Genomic DNA, 19,711 nt, shown 5'->3' with positions numbered 1-19,711 from the left:
TGTATGTAAAAAAAAAGCTCTACACAACACTCAGAAATGATCATATTTACCTCATTCTTGTTTCTCTCATGTAAAGTTTCCAGGTTAGTAAATCTCAAACACTTCCAAAATAAAAGTTTCAGAAAAATTCTCTGACTTCAACATGAGAAGTTGAAACTGTCATGAAGAAATCATGCAGTTTGTTAAATGAGTCAATCACCTTTTTCAGGAACCAACCAAAACAAAAACATGTAAGACAGATTTCTTCAACCTCATGATTTCTGAAGGACACCATAGAATATCCAAAAGGCTATTTTATTGGATATTCTAGTAAGGCACATTCAAAACACACACACATATACAATGGGACTCTCAACTGTAGTAGCAATGATGAACAAATAATACTGACTTCTTGATGACTTTCACTTATCATTAACATGGTTTAAGGAACACTTACTTGATTTTTTATTTGATACTCTTATGTATCTAAGAATCCTTCCAGTTTAGTAACAGCTTTGCTAAGCCATGTCTAGGAATGACAATTAATTTCAGTGGAGATTCATTCACGGGCTTCTTTGATAGTCATTCGAACAGTTTTGCGTTATTTTACATGCAATTTTATAGCTCTATAACGTTCATTTAATCTTGTTCAATGATGCTGAACCCCAGATGCCATAAGACATTATAGAAAAGTAGTTACTGCACATATGGGGTAACTACTTTTTCTGAACATTAATTTCTTTTCTCTTAACAGGCTGAAATGGTATTTAGAAAAGAGAAAAGCCTGCCACTCTGTACTAAAGGTTTTATATTATGGACTTCCGGAGATGGGCTACTTATTACTACTTGTGGTGCTAGCCATAAAGTTCTTATTTACGAGCATCATCTTTTCAAGTCTAAGTAATAATGGCTTTCTCCAGGCTTCAGAAAGTTGTTGGTATTATACAATTGAATCAGGTCACCTGAGAGAGCTTGGGGGGGTAGGGGTGGGATGCTCTCTTCGTTTGTCATATCTAGGGATTGGATATAATCAGGGATGCACGAACTGGGGGTCTAAGGACGACCCATACTAGAACTACTGGGGCGCTTGCTAAAAAGGCAGGTATCTGAATCAGAAACTCTTAGGCTTGGGGTCAAGAAAGGAAGCACCCCAGTAATTCTTCTACAAGCAAAGGGACAAGACGCCCTGGTAGGTGATCTCAAAGGTCCCTTCCACCCTAAAATTCTAAGAGTCTGCGAGTTTTCTTTGAAGAGTCAAGTTGCATCAGCAAGATCTACAAGACAGTGACTTTGAGCCTCAAAGGGCTAACCTAAACAAGAAGTACTGTTAGATTTTGATGCATACGTAAAAGCAGAAAACAAAAAGACCATCATCAGACGTGTGAAATGTGTGTCATCGATTTGGGCTTTTCTCCTCATGGGAAATGCAGAGGGATGGCCCACCCTAACTGCTACACAGGAGATGAGTTCCAAGGGGTTTTTCACTGCACTCCCATACCTAACCTTTTCCTCCTCACCTTCAGACTCCTCTCTGAGGTTGAGGCAGTTCTCCAGGCATTTACAATCCTGAGTCACCGAACTCTCTTGTGATCGGTCTGAATATCCTCCGTTAGGAAATAAACCATCTACAGGCAGTCCTCTACTTTCATTTGTAGTGAGTGGAATGTGATAGAAACGTCAACACAGGAAAGGTGAACACCAGACTTACGCTTTTAAAGGGGAGGTGCAAATTTAGAAAGCGAACACAAACAAAAGAATCCAACTCTAATTTCACTTCTCCCCTTGGACACAATATTTGTCTACTATGATGAAATATTTCTGGCATTTCTTATATGTTGGTTTATTTCATTCCTTCTCTTCCTAACTGCTCAAAGGCTCAATAAGAGCCTAAAATTTGAGATTTTTTAAACCACATCCGGAGTGTCCTATCGTTGATAGAGTTTTATTAGGTGGAGGGGAACTAAACCTCTACTGGTAGCATCTCATCCAAGTTTTATAAAACCACAAGAGCAACACGCAGTAGAATCTTAATGTAATCACACAAGCAGAGCTGGATACATTATGCTGCTGAGCCAGGACCGTCGGCTGGAAGGCAGCGCCACCGTGTGATCGATCTAAACGTTGTCAGTTTCATGTAAGTACAAAAGTTGGGATCCTCTTGGAGTCGGGCATCTTATAGCAAAGCCCCACCTCCTGGAATAATAAAGTTATTTTAGAACGCCACACCATGACACTGCTTCAGGGCATCTGATTATCTACGTGTCTATCAATGGCCAGACTGGATCAGATATTTAGTGCACGATTGGGGCGACTTGCTTTGGGGTTAGAGGGTGTTCCCTGTTTAAGGAAACTTGGACTGGGATTTAGCCCTCAGACTTCAGTGCTCAGCTGCATCACACTGGCTAGTCCCCTGTCCTTTCATAAAAGGCAATCTCTGTTGGTAGATTATACATTATGTCAAGTGGACCCAACAATACTCAAAAGTTTCTTTCAACTATGAAGTCTTGTGACCGTATGTAGGATGTGGATATCAGCTAAATTCAAGAGAGTGGAGAAGATCAGAGTCAAGTCAAACTCAAAGTTTACCGGAACTGTGTTTTCCTTTCCATATTTTTCTCCATCAACTATATCCTGAATTTAATAGGTACACGATATTAAATGGACATGTTCTCTGTAGACTATACCCTCACTTTAGAAATGCGGAAAAGGTGGAGGAGAGAGGAGGAAATATCAAAATGGAGTAAGTCAGCATTCAGAAAGCACTTAAAAAAGAAAACCAAAATACAGACAAGTTACTTTCAACAGGTATGATCCATCCCCAGTTGAACAGGAGGGACTGCAGATGACTCTACACAGAGTCCAGGCTACACCTGCAAAGACTTGGCGGAAAGACACCAGGCTTCTGCTGGGACTGCCCATTTTCCCTGGCCGTGGCCAAGGAGGGGACACTACCCTAACACAAAAGTCACATGCCCCACAAGACAGTCCCTTGTCCCTCAAAAGAGTATTAGCTTCTTTAATCCAAAAAGGTAATGAGAGGTTTTTAAACTGATTAAATCAGCTTAGTTCATACACTGTCCCTTATGAACTAAATATTCAATTAAAACAATTTCCAAAGCAAAATCTGACAAAATCCTCTCTCAGAGTAATTTAGATGATAGGTTCTTAACTTAGGCAAATTAAATCCTTCTCACGGTTGGTATTTCCCAGAGTCAGAAAGAGTTGCACAAGTTCTCTGGGACAGAAAAATCTACTTTGTGTGTTAAGCCATGTTCCGCGATCATAAACAATAGAAACTAGAAAACATTAATGGGAGCCTAACATTCCTGTTCCTTTTATTTTTTTTTCTTCAAAAGCTACATACATGCAAAACTTGAACATGTCATCACAATGCCTTAAATAAAGTTCAAAAATAAAAATACTTCATCATCCATTTACTTAAGGAAATATATGTGACAATTATAAAGAAGATAAGTCAATTATATCCTTTCTTCTAATCTATCAGAAAAAATACTTATAGTATAAAAGAGAATTTAAACTCATGCCCAGAAAATTTTTTTCAATTCTTGATCAATAATTTAAAAACAAGTTGGATGTTGGTACAATGTTTAAAAAGAACAAGTTCCAGGCTTTTGAAAATGGGTCTGATATCCTTATACCTCATTTTGAAATCACTGGAGAAACTCAAGTTTAGAAACAAAGCATTAAAAAAAAGCCATGATCATTTTTTTTATTATGGTTGATGTGGTTAGTAATGCAAGTGAAGGGTACAGTGATTGTAAAGAGATGTTGTTTGAAGTCCTTTAAAGTGTTTAAATGGAGAATTTTATTTACAAACTCAGGTTGGGGGTTGGAAGAAGCCCCGCCTCTCTCTGCTGGTCAATAATGCAAGAGGAATTAAAAATCCTGGGTGAAAGGAAATCTGGAGTTCACTGCCCTTCTGTGAGATGTATAAGCATGCCCTAGCTCCCGTGACTCCAGAAAAAAAGCTGGCAGGAGGCAGCCTTTCTAAATGGCCCTGCCTTTTTCAGGTAGATGTAGTAGGAGGCCTGGCAGAGTGCAGGGAGGGAAATGGGAACATTCTGAGTGTTCCAGAGGGTGGTCATTTCCTTCTATTAAAATGTATTTATTTGGTAACATAATACGATGTATCTCAACAATTCCAAAAATTAATGTGAACAAAATGCATTCAGAGTTCAACTTTGTGAATGTTCACATTCATCTTGGAAATGAGATTTAACTTCTGCTCCTAAATGAAAAAGGCAGGGGAAAGTTGCCCAGGCTAGAGGATGATTGATTATTGGAAACGACACACAACATGAACAGGGAAATGGGATCATTTAACAAAATGTGTCTGAATTGATTTGGAGAGCCCTAAATGGGTACACACACCCAAAATTCAGAAGGTTAGTTCAAACAATTAAAATATCACCTTCTCTTTAAATCAGAAATTACAAGGTTTCCTACTGAGATGAATCCTTTGCTACCACTCTAGGCCTCCTTTTGAAAAGGCCAAATTGAAATTCTGGTTGGAAAATACTTCCACAGAAGGTCCAAAGATTTACAGTTTGATATATATCCTGATACTCAACTGTGATTATAGTTTTCATGTTTGGCAACCCAACTATTATTTTCCTTTCATTTCTAACAAAAAAATTATTAAAAAGGAAAAATAAAAGATGTGGGTGCTGTCAGTGCAAAATCAGATTAAGTAAGGTTTTTCTTTTCCCTGGGATAGAAAAAAAAAAACAATGCCCAGTGCAGAGTATGTCGGAATGTGTCACAACAAATAATCAAAAGACAGGTTTCACCAAGCTAGTGTTCCTCGGAGGACAGTGTGGTTTTCAAAAGCAGTATTGTCACGATTATGCATATTCTCATTAACTAGGTACAGCACAACTACTTAAAGGGAAACCGATTTCTTGTACCTCAATGAAAGGGGAGTATAGAAAACAATAATTAGACTGAATGAGGAATTTAAAAGAGAGAAAAAAAAAAAAACTGGAGAGAAAAGAACAGAGAATTCATAAAGCCAAAAATAAAAAGAAAGAAAAGCAAGTAATGTGACAGTAAAAACCCACACAATCTCCCCCCCCTCCCCACCTGCCACTTTGAGTCCTAATTGCTCAATCTGCAGGGGCAGAAACCCACTCTAAATGAACCAGCATCGGGCTCCGGCAGGTCTCCTCTTCACTCTCCCTCCTGTTAAGACCGTTTCCAAAACCAATCAGCAAAGGACAAAGAATTCTTTACAGAGTGCAATTAGTGTTTTCCACGTCCACCTTCAAAAGCATGATGCTCTTCATGGGCTAAAGGACAGAAAAAAAACAAAAAAGAAAAAAAGGAAAGAAAACTTTAAGCAAAGGATGGGGCAACCCTCCTCTAAGGCATCTCATTCAGTTTCCCCAAATGTTGGCAAGAACTCAAACACCTTTGTGTGCCAGTAACTGTTAGCTAAGGCGTGCATTTCCTGAGAAACGTAATAATGAGAATTAAAACAGGGAATAAACAAGCAATGGGCATGCTGCCTGTTTCTTCTTGCTGGGCTGGGGAGGATGAGTAATCCTGACAAGCTGATGAGGAGGATATGCCGGGCTGTGAGCAAATGCTGCGGGGAAAACGGGGCCCCCGCAGGATGCTGGGCTGGGGGTGTGGGCTGCCTCACAGAACCCAGACAGGGCCATTCACAAACCTATCTTGAAAAACCAAACCAAACGAAAAGTAAAACAAAACAGAGAACAACACAAGGGGGTAGCAATTCTTGTAGGTCCTCCCCTACCTCTAAACACTCTCTGTGGGGGAATGAAGTTTGATTAAACGGATGGGTCTTTTATTTTTCCCAGTCATGGTTTTTGTTTTTTGGTTTTTTCCTTTTTTTTTTTTTTTCCAGCCCTACGGGTCTGGCTTGCAAAATGACTAATTACAAATAGGAACTCTAGAATAAAAAATGATGTGACCAAAAATATTTTGCAAAGACTTACATTTTTATAAACTGGAAGTGGGAACTAGGCGGCCTATGAAATATAGAATATGTCCTCCAAGGCAAAAGGCCAAGTTTGAAATTCTATTTTCCAGACCTGGTTCAACCATTATCACGAAGCGAGGGTGGATCCTCTTCTCTCAAGAGGAAAAGTTACTGTGACAGGTCGAACACAGCCAAGGGCCACTCAGGATTCCCCATGCTTTGCCCCCCCAACTCTTCCCTGCTAGGAAGGGAGTCCTGGGAAGGCAGACATGGGCTGGCCCATTTTACGTCTCCGAAGTCTGTATTTTTCAGATAAACTAGATTCTTCAGACTAGTGTGGGGTCAGGGTTTGGCAGGGAATAGGATCATTTTCCCTTCAGGATTATCCTGGTTGTTCACTTAAACCTGGTCTTCACTTGGATGAAACACTGGGAGAGGCACCCTTTATAGCTCTGAGGGCTACCTCAGGTCGGCCCAATTCCTATGAGCATCCAGGAATCTAAACCGATGTAACTGAACATTTCTCTTATGCAGAAATTTAGAAATATTTCAATTTTTATGTTTTTTTTTAAATTCTTTTAAAGAAAGACTTTAAGGATAGACATTAAAGAAAACATGGCCTGCTCTGCAATAAAATATATCGTTATTGCTGGATCAAGGTGGGAAGCCACAGGTCTCTTGACACTGGGCACCAAATGACTCAGTCAGGAGAAAGGGACTGTCTGCAGATTTTTATTACTCCTAAGGGTGAGGGACAGCTTGGGGCAGTCACCGTTGAGACAGTTCAATTCCGATGGGTTATGGAGACAGAACAGAACATTCAGAATCGGGTGGGGGGGCCATTCTGAGAAACAGAAAATTCTGCAGGCTTTAGGTGAGCTCTGGCTGAAAGGGAATATAGAAAAGCTCAAAGCCAGGAATCAGCAAACTTCCTTCTGGAAGAGGGCAGAGAATACACATCTTAGGCTCTGTGGGTCTCAGGGTCTCTGTCTCAACTATTAACTCTGCCCTTGTAACATGAAAACAGCCGCAGATGATATGTACGCAAATGGGCATTGCTAGGCGCCAATACGCTTTATATATACATATGTATATGAAATGTGGATTTCATAGAACGTTCATATGTTACAAAATGTAGTTCTTCTTTTGATTTTTTTTTCCAACCAGTGAAAAATGTGAAAGCCATTCTCAGCTGCAGCCCATACAAAAACAGGTGGGAAGGTGGCAGATTTGGTTTGACAGTGCAGTTTGCCAACCTTGGCTCTGAACAATTCTCACATCAGAAGACATTTGTCATTCAGCTGCTCTGAAGAACGTAACAGAATTTGGGGGGTGGCGGGGGAGGAGGTCTCTCTTCATTTCAGTTTCTTGGTCAAATGACCGATCTGTAGCCAAATGCACAGAGAACTTTTATCAACAGCCTGACTCTCAGCCACCCGGCTGGAGGCCTGGCCCAAATTCATTAGGTTTCTTTGTTCATAGAAAATCTACACTTCAAGTGGCTCCTGAATACTAACACCAGGATCCTACTTTAACAAGACAGAGGAAAGGCATGGAGTTGGCTGTTTGTAATCTGGCTCACCGGATCATTGTTCTTCACCCAGCTATGAAGAACGTTTCTGCCCAAACTTCCTTTTTCCAAATCAATTCTGCAGTGGATGGTGTATAACTCTACTGAGTAAAGGACTGCCTGCTTCATATAAATAGAGAACTGCTTGTTTTTTCCAATCCCAATTTGAATAATTTTTGAATTTTTGAATGATAATTTATACTATCAAAATATGCATTTCTACTAGGACCCACAGCCTAAGTCGCAATTTTCACAATGGTGCCTACACTTAGAGAGTCAGTTCGGGGAGCTGCATGTTCCCCTCTCTGTTTAGCCTTTTTCTCCCCCTGCTCCCCAGTCATTGCAACATCGAAGCGATGACTACCCTGGCACTGTCTTACCTGGCTATTGCCACTGCCCTAATAACTTGCCTAACCACTGATGGCCTAATTACCTCTGTGGCCTAAACACTTCTATCACATTGAGTCTGCTGCTACCTGACAGCAGGTTAGCTAGAAATTTAATCATAGAATTTTGAAGCAGAAGGGACCTTGGAGATCATTTAAGACCAACCTCCTCAATATTAAGAAGGGAAAGTGAAAGGATGAGAGAATGTGACTTGCTTGAGGTCACGGTGTTGAAATGGGATGAAAATCCAGAGTGCCTGACTTCACAATTCCAAATCACTTTCCTCCTCTTTGAAGGGATAAGGGGAGCTGGGTCTAAGGCTCGCATTTGCTCCATTCATAAACGGCAGTGAAACACTTCCTTTTGGAGAGTTTCTGCTGGAGTTAGTCTCAGGGAATAGAGAAAAAAAAAAAAGACCCTTGGTGACCTTTCAATTAATGTCTGGGTTGAAAATACAATCAATGTCCCCTGAGGAATCCAACATCCCCCAAGGAATCCTGGTGTGCTGTAGACCATGGGGTCACAAAGAGTCAGACATGACTGAGCGACTAAACTGAACTGAAGAAATCCAAATTGCATCTACAAACATGTGATTTCCATGCTGCACAATCAGTTAAGCGACTTGTGTAGTGCCATCTTCTATCTCTTCCATATAAACTTCCATTTAAAACTCAGAAGCTAAACACCTTCTGGATATCTGCAGCAGCAGATCTGTCCCATAGCTTACAACCTAAATCACTGGGCTTGCCATTATATGATTTCTAAGAGAGAGGCCTTAGATTCATCCCCATAGTAAGACACTGACAAAACAAAGTCTGATTTTTTTCTTCTTCTTTTTGATAAGGGGTTGGGAAAAGTAAAACGGCCATGGAGTGTATTTCATTCATTCTAAGATGCACTTCCCCCCCACCTCCCCATTGCACATTTGAAGACCCCTGGAATTAAGACCATGTCACAGTTAAATCAGGAGACTTTTATTTTTCTTTCTTAATCATACTGAAAGAGTACTTATCATCAAAGGCATCTTAGATTCAATGAAACACCATGGTTGAAAAAAATTGGGTTACTGACTCTTGAAATAGTTTGGGAAAACAGGAAATTCATCTTATGTGTGCAGGGCTGTCAATCCTTTCCTCTAACTCACTGTTAAAACTGTAACCTGCAGTTTGATCTACTAAACATTGGTTTAATAGCACTAAGCTGTTTTCATTATGAAAAAGATGACTTTTTCAAAAGAGCACACAAAAGCAATGAACATGAATCATGATGGAAACAATGGGTCCACACACCTATTCATACTGTTAACATTTCACCACTGTGCGTGCATTCTCTCCTGGGTCACAGTCATCTGTAATGAGGACGTATTAGCATTTCAGTAGAACGTTCAATCATGCCTGTGCTCAGAATGAGTTCCTCCACAAATACAGATGTTACACATTATAAATCCCTGTTTATGAAGGGATGATTGAAAATCTACCTGCCAGCTCATATAATAACTTTTTTGTTATTGTTGCTTCAAATAGAAGGCAATTTCTTCTAAGAATGACAAGTCTGAGATTAGGTTTAAATTTTTGAAATAACAAAAACAATAATGTATCTCTTTTTTTATGATACATGTGTTTAGATGACAAAATCTCATTTTAATTTCTAAAGCTAAACTGCTTTTTTAGACCCATAAATGTATTTTATTGAATTATTTAGTGGATCATAGAATTTCAAGTGACTCTCCGTGCACCTCTTCGGCAACACAGTTTCTGTCCTTAAAAGTATGAAAGAATAAGCTAGAAAGTAGTAACTGGAAATGAAGCACTTACGTTTATAAAATACTGCTTTAAAAGATATGTGGGGCAGGAGTTCATAGATCTTTTCTAAAACGGTGGCTTCACCGACTAACGCGGCATTTACATTCCAGACTTGGACGACATCTTCTCGGTCCCGGACGCTGACACTAACTCCTATTACTTCATCATCTGAAGGGAAGGCAGGGGAAAAACAGAAATGAGTGATCATTTCAAGTCTTCCAGAGTTGGCTTTTTAACCCTTATCATTTTATTGGTAGGTTATGAAGATGATCAAAAGAAAGTGGCATGAGAGGACTCGTGATAAATACTAAGGGAAAATCACTGGACAAAAGCAAGTTAGTGAGCTAAAGCTGTAGCGGTCCCATCACATTCATCCAGGGACTTAGATAAACAGAGTGTCCCAGCCAAACAAATTTTCCAGATAAGTAATGTGCCCTTTTTAACATGTTACCGAAGCCTTGGACTATGTGGAACTCTGTTTTGATGAGACTTTTTCTAAAACAAGTTGCATAATGTTCGGCTCTCTGAAAGCCAAGTGAACTCACATGAACTGTTCCTCGATGCTTGGCTGTCGTTGTTAAGAACAGCAAGTATTTCTCCTGACTTCCTGCCAACCATTCAGAGATCTTGGGGTGGCTAGCACTCTGGGCCCCAACACTAACTGGACCCAGACTGCGTGTTCTGAGTTGCTCACTCTGCTTTCTGTGGTTTGCTTGTCTGCTCCTGTCCTGTTAATCCTCCTAGCTCTCTCCTGCTTCTCCCTAGCCATACCCCTTCTGGTCTGGGCATTTTAACTGTGGGCTAGAGAATCAATGACCATCTGTTAGCACTGTGTATAAAGTAAGAGCAAATATCGCCTAAGTGTGGCTCCGTTATTACAGCACTTCAGTGAATGGGCAGGAAAGTATTTCTCTACTTTGATTAATGTAGGTCTTTTTTTTTTTAAGACTGAATTCCAGATTTGGGGCTGTTTTGTAGGTATTTGAGAATTGGTGGCTGGAAAAGTATGGTTATGTACTGTCCTAAGGAGGCACTCTCTATATAGTAATTAGCAGCAAAATGACAGGAGTAAAGCCTGTTGACTCCAGATTTACGTGCTGGCTGCACATTACTGAAATAGGGTCACCCTTTGACCCTGCACACTCAGCATCAACGAGTTAGATGTGAATGATGAGCATTATCAAAGTTAGGAAACTGTGCTGCAGTTAATACGTTTTGCCTAATTGTCTTTATGGTAAATCTGTACATCTCAATATTTACATTGTCAGTTTTTCTGTGTGTCTTCTGAGGATTAAAAGGTTTCAGCACTTAGATACACTGCAAATGAGGGCCTGTCCAATTACTAGAGGGGTTCATTTTCAGCAAAATGATTACTTTCTTTTCTTCGTCCTTCACTTCTTGCCTTCATTCCCTCTTTCCCTTTCCTTTTAAAATAAATTTCACTCTGGGCTAAATATGTGTGATGTGATACTAAATAATTCCCTGTATAGAAATGTGTGAAAGCAGGCAAAATCAGTGGGAGGTGTCAGAAGTCAGGCTGGTGGCCACCTTTCGGGGAGGCAGGGTGTGGGGAGATTCTGAAGGGCCATGGATGTTCTGTTCCTTGACGTGGATGCCAGTTATGGGAATTTGTTTACTTTGGGAATGTTTATCAAACTACACACAGTATAGTCTGTGTCCGTCTCTGTATACATGTCACAATTCAACAAAAATTCCCCCCCCCAAAGTAAACAGTACCTGATCGTGGCCATTCATGGAAACTTATTAGCCCATCAAGAAATGTGTCTTATGTACAGGTTTCTTATTTTTCCTTTTATCTTCAAAGTATATTTGCTAGCGCTCAATGTTAAATTTTATGTGAACTTAAAATCAGTAAGCAAAGAGGAAAGCTTCCATACTGATCACTGTCAAGAATCGTCATGAAGCTCAGCCAGGAGAAGATTAGCATTTTCTTGTCTTTTGATTTCACCCATTTCTACACCATTGGTGCACCAAAGGGTGCTGGAATGGATCGGTGCTGGAAAGGCTGAACCGTCAGTGTTTCAGTGTGGCCTGGTTTTTGGTACCTTGGTGTAGCCTCCTGGCACAGCACTTTCAGAAGGGCATGACAAGAAGGCTGCAGCCTGTATGCAAAAGAAGATCCATCGGCCAGTATGGAATATTCACATGTAGCATCAAGCAGCAAGGCCCTGACGATTCTAGGATACTGGCAGCACAAGACATCAGAGCTAGGAGGAGTCACTGTATGCAGATGAGGGAAGTGAGGCCCAGAGACACGAGCTGCCCTGCTGCAGTGGTGAAGTTGGGTTAATGAGGAGCCAGCGGTTAATAGCTAACAGTGCTCATTCCGATGTCAACCACAGAACAATACACCTCCTTTGCTCAATCCTGCTATTTATTATTACTTAGACTATTTTCCCTGGTTCTAGAAATGGGAATAATTCATACAGAAAACTCCCAGGGATGTATGTGTTTATAATAACAATGAAGACACAGTTTTTTGGCTACATATTGTAAAGTTGCCAACCACCCCCTATTAAAACAGAAGGGACCTGTACTTTTAAGACAGTTTCCTCTTAACCGAGGTTCTGTCTTCAGTGAATAAAAAGAAGTATAACAATTAAGGACAACGAAAGTAAAATGAAGAAACAGTCAGTGAGGTAAACCTGGAACCTGAGTGGAACTGGCTAAGCCTAGGAGGGTTCCCAAAGGCAGCACCATTTAAGAAGTCTGAGGGCAAATCAATCAATATCAATTAGCTTAAAAAGAAATTGTAACTGAAAGCTGAACAGGTAAAATGTTATTCTAAATGTTACCTCTCAGAAGCATTCAAAAAGAACTACCCAAGAAGAAAACAAATTTGTAAACTAGCAATTCAATTTTCCTCTTTGAGTGGTTTCATGACAAAAAAACAAAGCAAAATAAAAACGGGGAAAGGACTTGAGAGGTACAAACTATTAGGTAAAAAAAATAGGCTGCAGGGCTGTTGTGCAGCTTGAGGAAGAGAGTCAGTATTTTGTAACGACTACAGAGGGAGTATATGACCTTGGGAAACTGTGACTATGACTAGGTTGGGCACATGTTAACTTACACATTTTGTACATCAACTATACTTCGATTGAAAAATGCAAAATAGAAATGTATTCACAGGGCTCTCAGAGCTCATTCAGTATTTGAAAATGGTCTGTAAAGTCCTGAAGTCTTTACATTTTAGCCTTAGCTGTGGGATCATAGGCACTAATGGTGATTCAGCCCCACCTCCCCTTTGTGGCTCGTTCTGAGTAGAGGGATGAAGAGAAAGACAGACAGCAAGGGCGAGGGACTGAGAGAGACAGAAAGGATCGTGCCAACTTAACTACAAACTTCAGCAGACAACAAACATACCTGCCTCTTCTGGAAGGGTTGGAATGGACAAAGGAAACCTACCACCAACTGTGTTAGGAATCAATGTCAAATTTCATTTTCTCCTGGGACAAATACAGTGCTGTATGCCAATTATACTTCAACTTAAGAAATAATTTTTTTTCCTTTTTTCCTACCTATTTATCTTAGACAGATGGTCATGGATACTATGAAGACGAGCTATATGTGCAAAAAATACATACATATATAAACAGACACACATACGTATATGCACATAATATACAAATATGTAAATATACATATGTACCTACACATATAACATTGAAACGCCATGATCACGTGGAAAAAAGCTAAGTAAACGTCACAGTGACAAAATAAACGACCCTGAGATATGCAAAAGCCAAACATATGGAAACAAACGTCAGCAGGGGGAAAGCACAAGCCAAGCGCACGCAAGTGGGGATGACCAGAGCTGAGAGCATCGTTACCTGCGGCGGCACAGTCTGTGAACTGTTCCCCGATAGTCGCTAACAGCAACTCTTTCCAAACTGTGGACTTGTGTGGGAAGAGAATAAAAAACACGCCAAAACCGAAGAAGAGAAACACATACACGTTTTTAAACAATTATCTTCAGGAGCTACACAGGTCACTTTTTCTTTCAGCTCTCACGCCCTATCCACACCTGTACTACAGGCCCACAGATGTGGCTGAACCATGGGTGTGAACACTCACGTGGTGGCACAGATCATACTGTTTTACACATCACTTTGCACAGAAAGATACAAGGGATCCCAAGTCACAACTCTGTGTCCACGAAACTGTATGTTTAACGTGGCAAAGCTAATCTTGAGTGCCACCTGGGATGAATTTGAGAAGAATGTGGGAAAAATGCATTCAAATGACCTAGGATTTTCTAATCTCTTTCTCTCTGATTCAAAATGTATCAGCTGGTTGTAAGTGAATGCTATTAGTAAAATCCTCCTCAAAAACCCTTTGCTGTTTTTCTTGAAGTTTATAAGGCATTTCCAAGGTTACACAAGTGAAGAACACTTGAGGAAATTTCTGGTTTATTGAGGGCTGGAGACTTGGGAGATTTCTGTTCACTTGAAGGCATTCTGTTTCTGCTAAATAACTTAACTGTGTGTATTGTGTGTGTGTGTGTGTGTGCAGACGTGCATTCCCCTCAAAGAATCAGTGCAGGTGGTAAAGAGTCTGCCTGCAATGTGGAAGACCCAGGTTTGATTTCTGGGCCAGGAAGATCCCCTGGAGAAGGGAATGGCAACTCACTCTAGTATTCTTGCCTGGAGAATTTCATGGATAGAGAGAGGAGCCTTGACGGGCTACAGTCTGCGGGGCTGCAAAGAGTCGGACACAACTGAGCAACTAACACTTTCACTTTTCAGTTTCACTTTCTGGTCCACTCCTTCCCAATGAGAAAACCTGAGCCTCTCCTACTCCTACTAACACCATCCATCAACAGCCGGTGTCTACACACAGGTAACTGGAGGCCTCCAAGTTCTTCTGGTTTCTCCTCGAAAAGCTCTTCATCCCGGATCTCTTCCTTGTCATGGTGCATGTGCTCTGAACCCTGTCAGAACTGGGTTTGAAACATGACAGCCGGCTGAGTACCTATGCCCCAGGCCGGCTATCAGCCTCTCTGAGCATCAGTTTCCCTTTGGTGAACAGGGAGTAATAAAAGGACCGACCTCCCAGGGTTGCTGTGACCATGAAATTAGTCAACATATGCATTTGACGGGCTCAGTACTGTGACTGCAACAACAGGGCTGGAGATTTAAGATCTGTTCCATAAATAGCTGCGCGTGCGCTCTGGACCAGCTGCCCAGTATAGATTAACTATAATAAGTGTGTGTTATCATCATGTTCTAATGAGCTGAAAGCAGCCTCGCTGAATTTTTAACCAGGACCACAGCAGTGAACAGTAATGACTTTTTCCTCTCAAAGAGGGTTTTCTTGTCTCTTTCCTAGACCCTGGTCTACCTCCCACCCACCCAGAAGCCCTCCCTTTCCGTTTCCTCTCTGTCCCGTCTGCAGTCTCTTACGCTATCAGGGGCGAACGTGAGTGTGTCGAGAGGAAGTTATGGGAAGGAAACGTTCCCTGTCCCACAGTGACTGCAGACAAGGCCAGCCCACCAGCCTCCCGCTGGTCAGCAAAGAAGAGAGGGCTGAATGGCTTGGGGTGAGGACACTTCTACAGTCGTGAAGGCGTTATTATTTCTGACTGAATGCGCTCGAGTGAGCTGACCAGGAGGGAGGGCAAACATCTTTCAGCTGCTTTTCACCCATCATGATCGTTTCCACTGGAGTTCAACATCTACCGTGAGTAAAAAACGAACGTGACAAGGGAAACCTGTTTTCACGGAAATCCAAACTGACAGCATGCAGGATTTAGTTCCCTGATCGAGAATCGAACCCAAGCCCCCCTGCATTGGGAGCAAAGAGTCTTAGCCACTGGACCACCAGGGAAGTCCCTCCCCTGACATTTTTTAAATCCTATATATCAAATGATAGGCAAATCTTGTAGCTAGGCACCTTAATGATAGTTTGCATTTTTAAGAAACAAACTGGGTCATATCTTTCCGATCAGTTCAGTCACTTAGTTGTGTCCCACTCTTTGTGACCCCACAAAGAGGGGTGGACTGCAGCACGCCAGGGTTCCCTGTCCATCACCAACTCCTGGAGCTGGCTCAAACTCAGTCGGTGATGCCGTCCAACCATCTCATCCTCTGTAGTCCCCTTCAGTCCTCCCGCCTTCAATCTTTCCCAGCATCAGGGTCTTTTCCAATGAGTCAGTTCTTCCCATCCGGTGGCCAAAGTACTGAAGTTTCAGCCTCAGCAATGCCTGGTCAAGCCTATAGGTCCCTAAGAGATGTTTCAATTCTTTGCACTTATCCATACGAAAGAAACCATGAAAAGGTGAGACTGTCAGTCCTCACATCCATTTTCAAAGAAACTTCTGGTTTCCCAGGCTTCTGAGGCATGACCACCGCCGATCAGTGCCCCAGCAGGACATGCCACCACCCAGGTTTGCATCAGCCCCAGAAAGAGACTCAGCACAGCCCTGCTTCAAACCCCAAAGTACACTGAGATGCAACCCCTCCCATGCGTCCAGACCCTCCAAGCCGGGATCACTCTCAGGAGTGTTGGTCGTTACAGTGGGGAAGGGATGGGCCTTTGCTGGGAAGGGTCATGCTTTTCACTATGTAAACCTACTTCCACATGTTGGCTATGGCTGGGGAGGACAACACAACCATAATTAGCTTTTTGGTAAAGTTTACAGGTATGGCGTTGTTCAGACTCTATGATACAGTCATACTATTACTCCATTTCTACAGAGACTCACAGTGTATTTTCAAGGTGACAGTGTCTAAGATAGAAAACCACCAAGACTGGAGTTTGGGATGGACATGTACACACTGCTATATTTCATGGATAACCAACAAGGACCTACTGTGGAACTCTGCTCAATGTTACAAGGCAGTGTGGAAGGGAGGGGAGTCTGGGGAAGAATGGATACGTGTATACATATGGCTGAGTCCCTTCACTGTTCACCTGAAACTATCACACATTGTTAATCAGCTATGCTGCTGCTGCTGCTAAACCACTTCAAGTCATGCCTGACTCTTTGCAACCCTGTGGACTGTAGCCTGCCAGGCTCCTCTGTCCATGGCATCCTCCAGGCAAGAGTACTGGAGTGGGTTGCCATGCCCTCCTCCAGGGGATCTTCCTGACCCAGGGATCGAACCCGAGTCTCTTATGTCTCCTGCACTGGCAGGCGGGTTCTTTATCATTTAGCACCCCTGGGAAGCCTGTTAATCAGCTATACCCCAGTGGAAAATAAAGTCTAAAAAAAAAAAAAAAGAAAACCACCAAGTTCAGAATTGAATTTCTCACTCCCAGTCCTGTTCTGAGTCTACTAGGTGGACTGTCTAAAACACACAATAGGTTCATCACATGCAATCAGCAACTTCAGCTCATGGAAAAGGATCAGAACAAACCTACCGTGCTGTCCTTGGGGACTTTCATCTTCCACACGCCACCCTTAGCATTACTCTCCTCTTCCCTGGATCAAAAACCAATGTTCAAAGTTATACTCCTGGATGACGTGGTCCTGCACACATCTAGTTTAACAACGCATGACATTAAAAACAAAAGACAAGGCAGCATCCTGCAATGAACTTCCCCATCCCTGTCTGTTGTACTGGAAACAGAAGCGGATGAAAGAAAAAGGAAGGCAATGGAGATGGAGAGGGGAGTGGGATTCAGTGGCCAGAAGGGCAGGGGAGATGATCATCCTCAAGGAAGGGTGCAGAGAGGCTCCCCAGAGTATCTGGGAGGGACTGCAAGAGCCTAACAGGGGTGGGGGCTTTTACGTCTCCACGTCACGTTCTTGACATCGCCTCCTCTGACTGGCCTTTCAGCCCTGTGTCACAAGTCTAATGGGAGGCTCAACTCCTGTATAAGGTATCTGCTGCTCCCCCTTCTGGCAAGAGCACCCCAATCTCCCTTTAAATAGCTTCCTGTCCTCTACTCTTATGTCAGACACTTTCTGATATGGCTGATTTCACACCCTAGCTTTAAAGATAGGCTCATGACCCAGGTCTGCCCGTGAGAATGTTGTCTCCTCCTAGTCTTTGGGGTTGGCCAGGGATGGAAAGATGACCCACATGGGGCCAGAGAGAGCCTGCCCTGGCATTTTGTTGGGGCTGGTGAATGCTGACGCTGACGAACTTGCAGGGTGAAAGATGAGCCTAGGAAAGCCATTTTGTCACCTAAATGGGAGAACCTGCCTGAAAATGAAACCAAGGCAGAGGAAAGCAAGGTGAATCTGCCACCGAGGGTCAGAGTCCCAGTAACAACCAAGCACCCAGATCTGCCTGAAATTAGCCCCATCAGAAGACTATCTAGCTACAGAGGCCCAAAGATTCCATTTTGGGCTCAGTTTAGGTTTCTGTCAGTTACTCTCAAAAAGTTAAGGTACATTTCCCTTCTATTAATGAGTAAATGACTTGGAAGACTCAAGGAACATGATACAAAGATTCACTATTAACTGGGATTCCAGCTGAGGCAAAGTGGCTTACTCTTCCCTACCCTCAGCACCACCCCAGCCATTAAAGAAGAAAGACAGCTTCCCCTTGACTGTGGGCCGTGATCAGTATCATACACTTTCTAGGTGGTCCATGTGAGGTATGTCTGAGGGGATGTGATCTTTGTTCATGCACGGTTCCTGGGCACCACATCTGTTCCCTCACCTTCCCTAAGCCTATAAGCTTTCTCATTGCACTGTCCGGGTCATTGCTGAACAAGAAACCCAAATGATGCTGCACCCCGAAACAAAGACCTGCATGGGCCCTTCAGTGAGCTACTAAGGACCTACTTATGGAGAGGCCGCGGCAGGGTCCGCCATGGGCAGATGCTGAGATACCTACTCACCATCCTGGGGCACAAGGAGAAAGGGATGGCGGACAGGGCCTATTTCAAAATTAAATCATGGCAGCATCACTAGGAGAAAATTACTGTGGCATTCCAAATTGGCATGAACTTAAACATTTTATTAAGTTTACAATCATTTCCCGCCCACCATAACTGTGAATTATACAGAAGACACTTACCAGAGTGGTCGCCTCTCTCCTCTCATTAAATGATAACTGCATCTCAAGGGCAGGCTAGTCACAGGAGGAATATTATTGTACACACTCCAGAATATCTTTAAAAGAAAAACACTTTGTTTAATATAGCCAGTACTGACTTACTATACTGCTAGATTGTAAAACTAATGTATTAAAGAAAAAAAAATCAGGTTCTCATTAAGTCCTGTCCATTCAAACTAGATTTTTCTCAGTATTCTTTATAATTTTCTGCTAGGAAATGTAACATAACATTAAAGAATGTTCTTTTCTGAAGTCGGGCCAAGTTGTATGCTTCAGGAAACTATGGTTATTAAGCAACCATTCTTATGCAATGTGTCTCCACATAAAACTGGGTAAGGATCTTGCTAATGATTTTTCTGACACGTAGATGGCATATAAAAAAGTCAGTAGTGCTGAATATATGTACTGAACCGTATTTCCTTGTAACACAGACTCTGTCTTCTAAGCCTAGAAAGAGTCTGTTACACTTTGGATTGGGGGAGGGGGTATACAGGAGGCAAACAGGAAACTCCCCACTTCCTTTCCTCTCCCAGCAGGAAAAAACGAACAGCTCAGCTGCCAAAGCAACAAGTTCCCCAAGATACAAGGTGTTATGAATTCCATGTCTGTGTGCTCCCCAAATTCACAGAGTGAAACCCAAGACCCCACTGGGATGGTATTAGGAGGTGGGGTCTTTGGGACAAAATCAGGCCATAAGGATGGAACACCCCATGCACCATGATGTTATTGGTGTCCTGATAAGGAAAGGAAGAGAGTTCTCTACCACGCACAGACAATGCAAAGAGTTGACTCATTGGAAAAGACTCTGATGCTGGGAGGGATTGGGGGCAGGAGGAGAAGGGGACGACAGAGGATGAGATAGCTGGATGGTGTCACGGACTCGATGGACGTGAGTCTGAGTGAACTCCGAGAGTTGGTGATGGACAAGGAGGCCTGGCGTGCTGCGATTCATGGGGTCGCAAAGAGTCAGACACAA

The 19,711-nt window shown here is 42.3% G+C and overlaps 1 protein-coding gene across 4 annotated transcripts in view; it reads right to left on the bottom strand.

The window, feature by feature from the left end:
- Nucleotides 1-2,096: 2,096 nt before the first annotated feature.
- Nucleotides 2,097-19,711, bottom strand: part of EIF4E3 (eukaryotic translation initiation factor 4E family member 3) — a 50,957-nt gene continuing 33,342 nt past the window's right edge. For 3 of the 4 annotated variants that reach the window (XM_068982108.1, XM_068982106.1, XM_068982107.1), the window contains 5 exons: nt 18,697-18,791; nt 17,087-17,147; nt 13,555-13,621; nt 9,716-9,871; nt 3,313-5,288 (listed from right to left, as the gene is read on the bottom strand). In XM_068982108.1, the coding sequence (XP_068838209.1) occupies nt 5,242-5,288; nt 9,716-9,871; nt 13,555-13,621; nt 17,087-17,147; nt 18,697-18,722 (357 nt within the window). In that variant the 5' untranslated portion in view covers nt 18,723-18,791 and the 3' untranslated portion in view covers nt 3,313-5,241. Of the gene's footprint in view, nt 2,173-3,312; nt 5,289-9,715; nt 9,872-13,554; nt 13,622-17,086; nt 17,148-18,696; nt 18,792-19,711 lie in introns of those variants that run through there. The other variant, XR_011145474.1, reaches the window with a different exon arrangement.

Source organism: Capricornis sumatraensis, chromosome 10, assembly GCF_032405125.1.
Source record: "Capricornis sumatraensis isolate serow.1 chromosome 10, serow.2, whole genome shotgun sequence".
Taxonomy (NCBI): Eukaryota; Metazoa; Chordata; class Mammalia; order Artiodactyla; family Bovidae; genus Capricornis; species Capricornis sumatraensis.
Note: the sequence above shows the minus strand (reverse complement) of the source record. Positions and strands in the feature narration are given on the sequence as shown.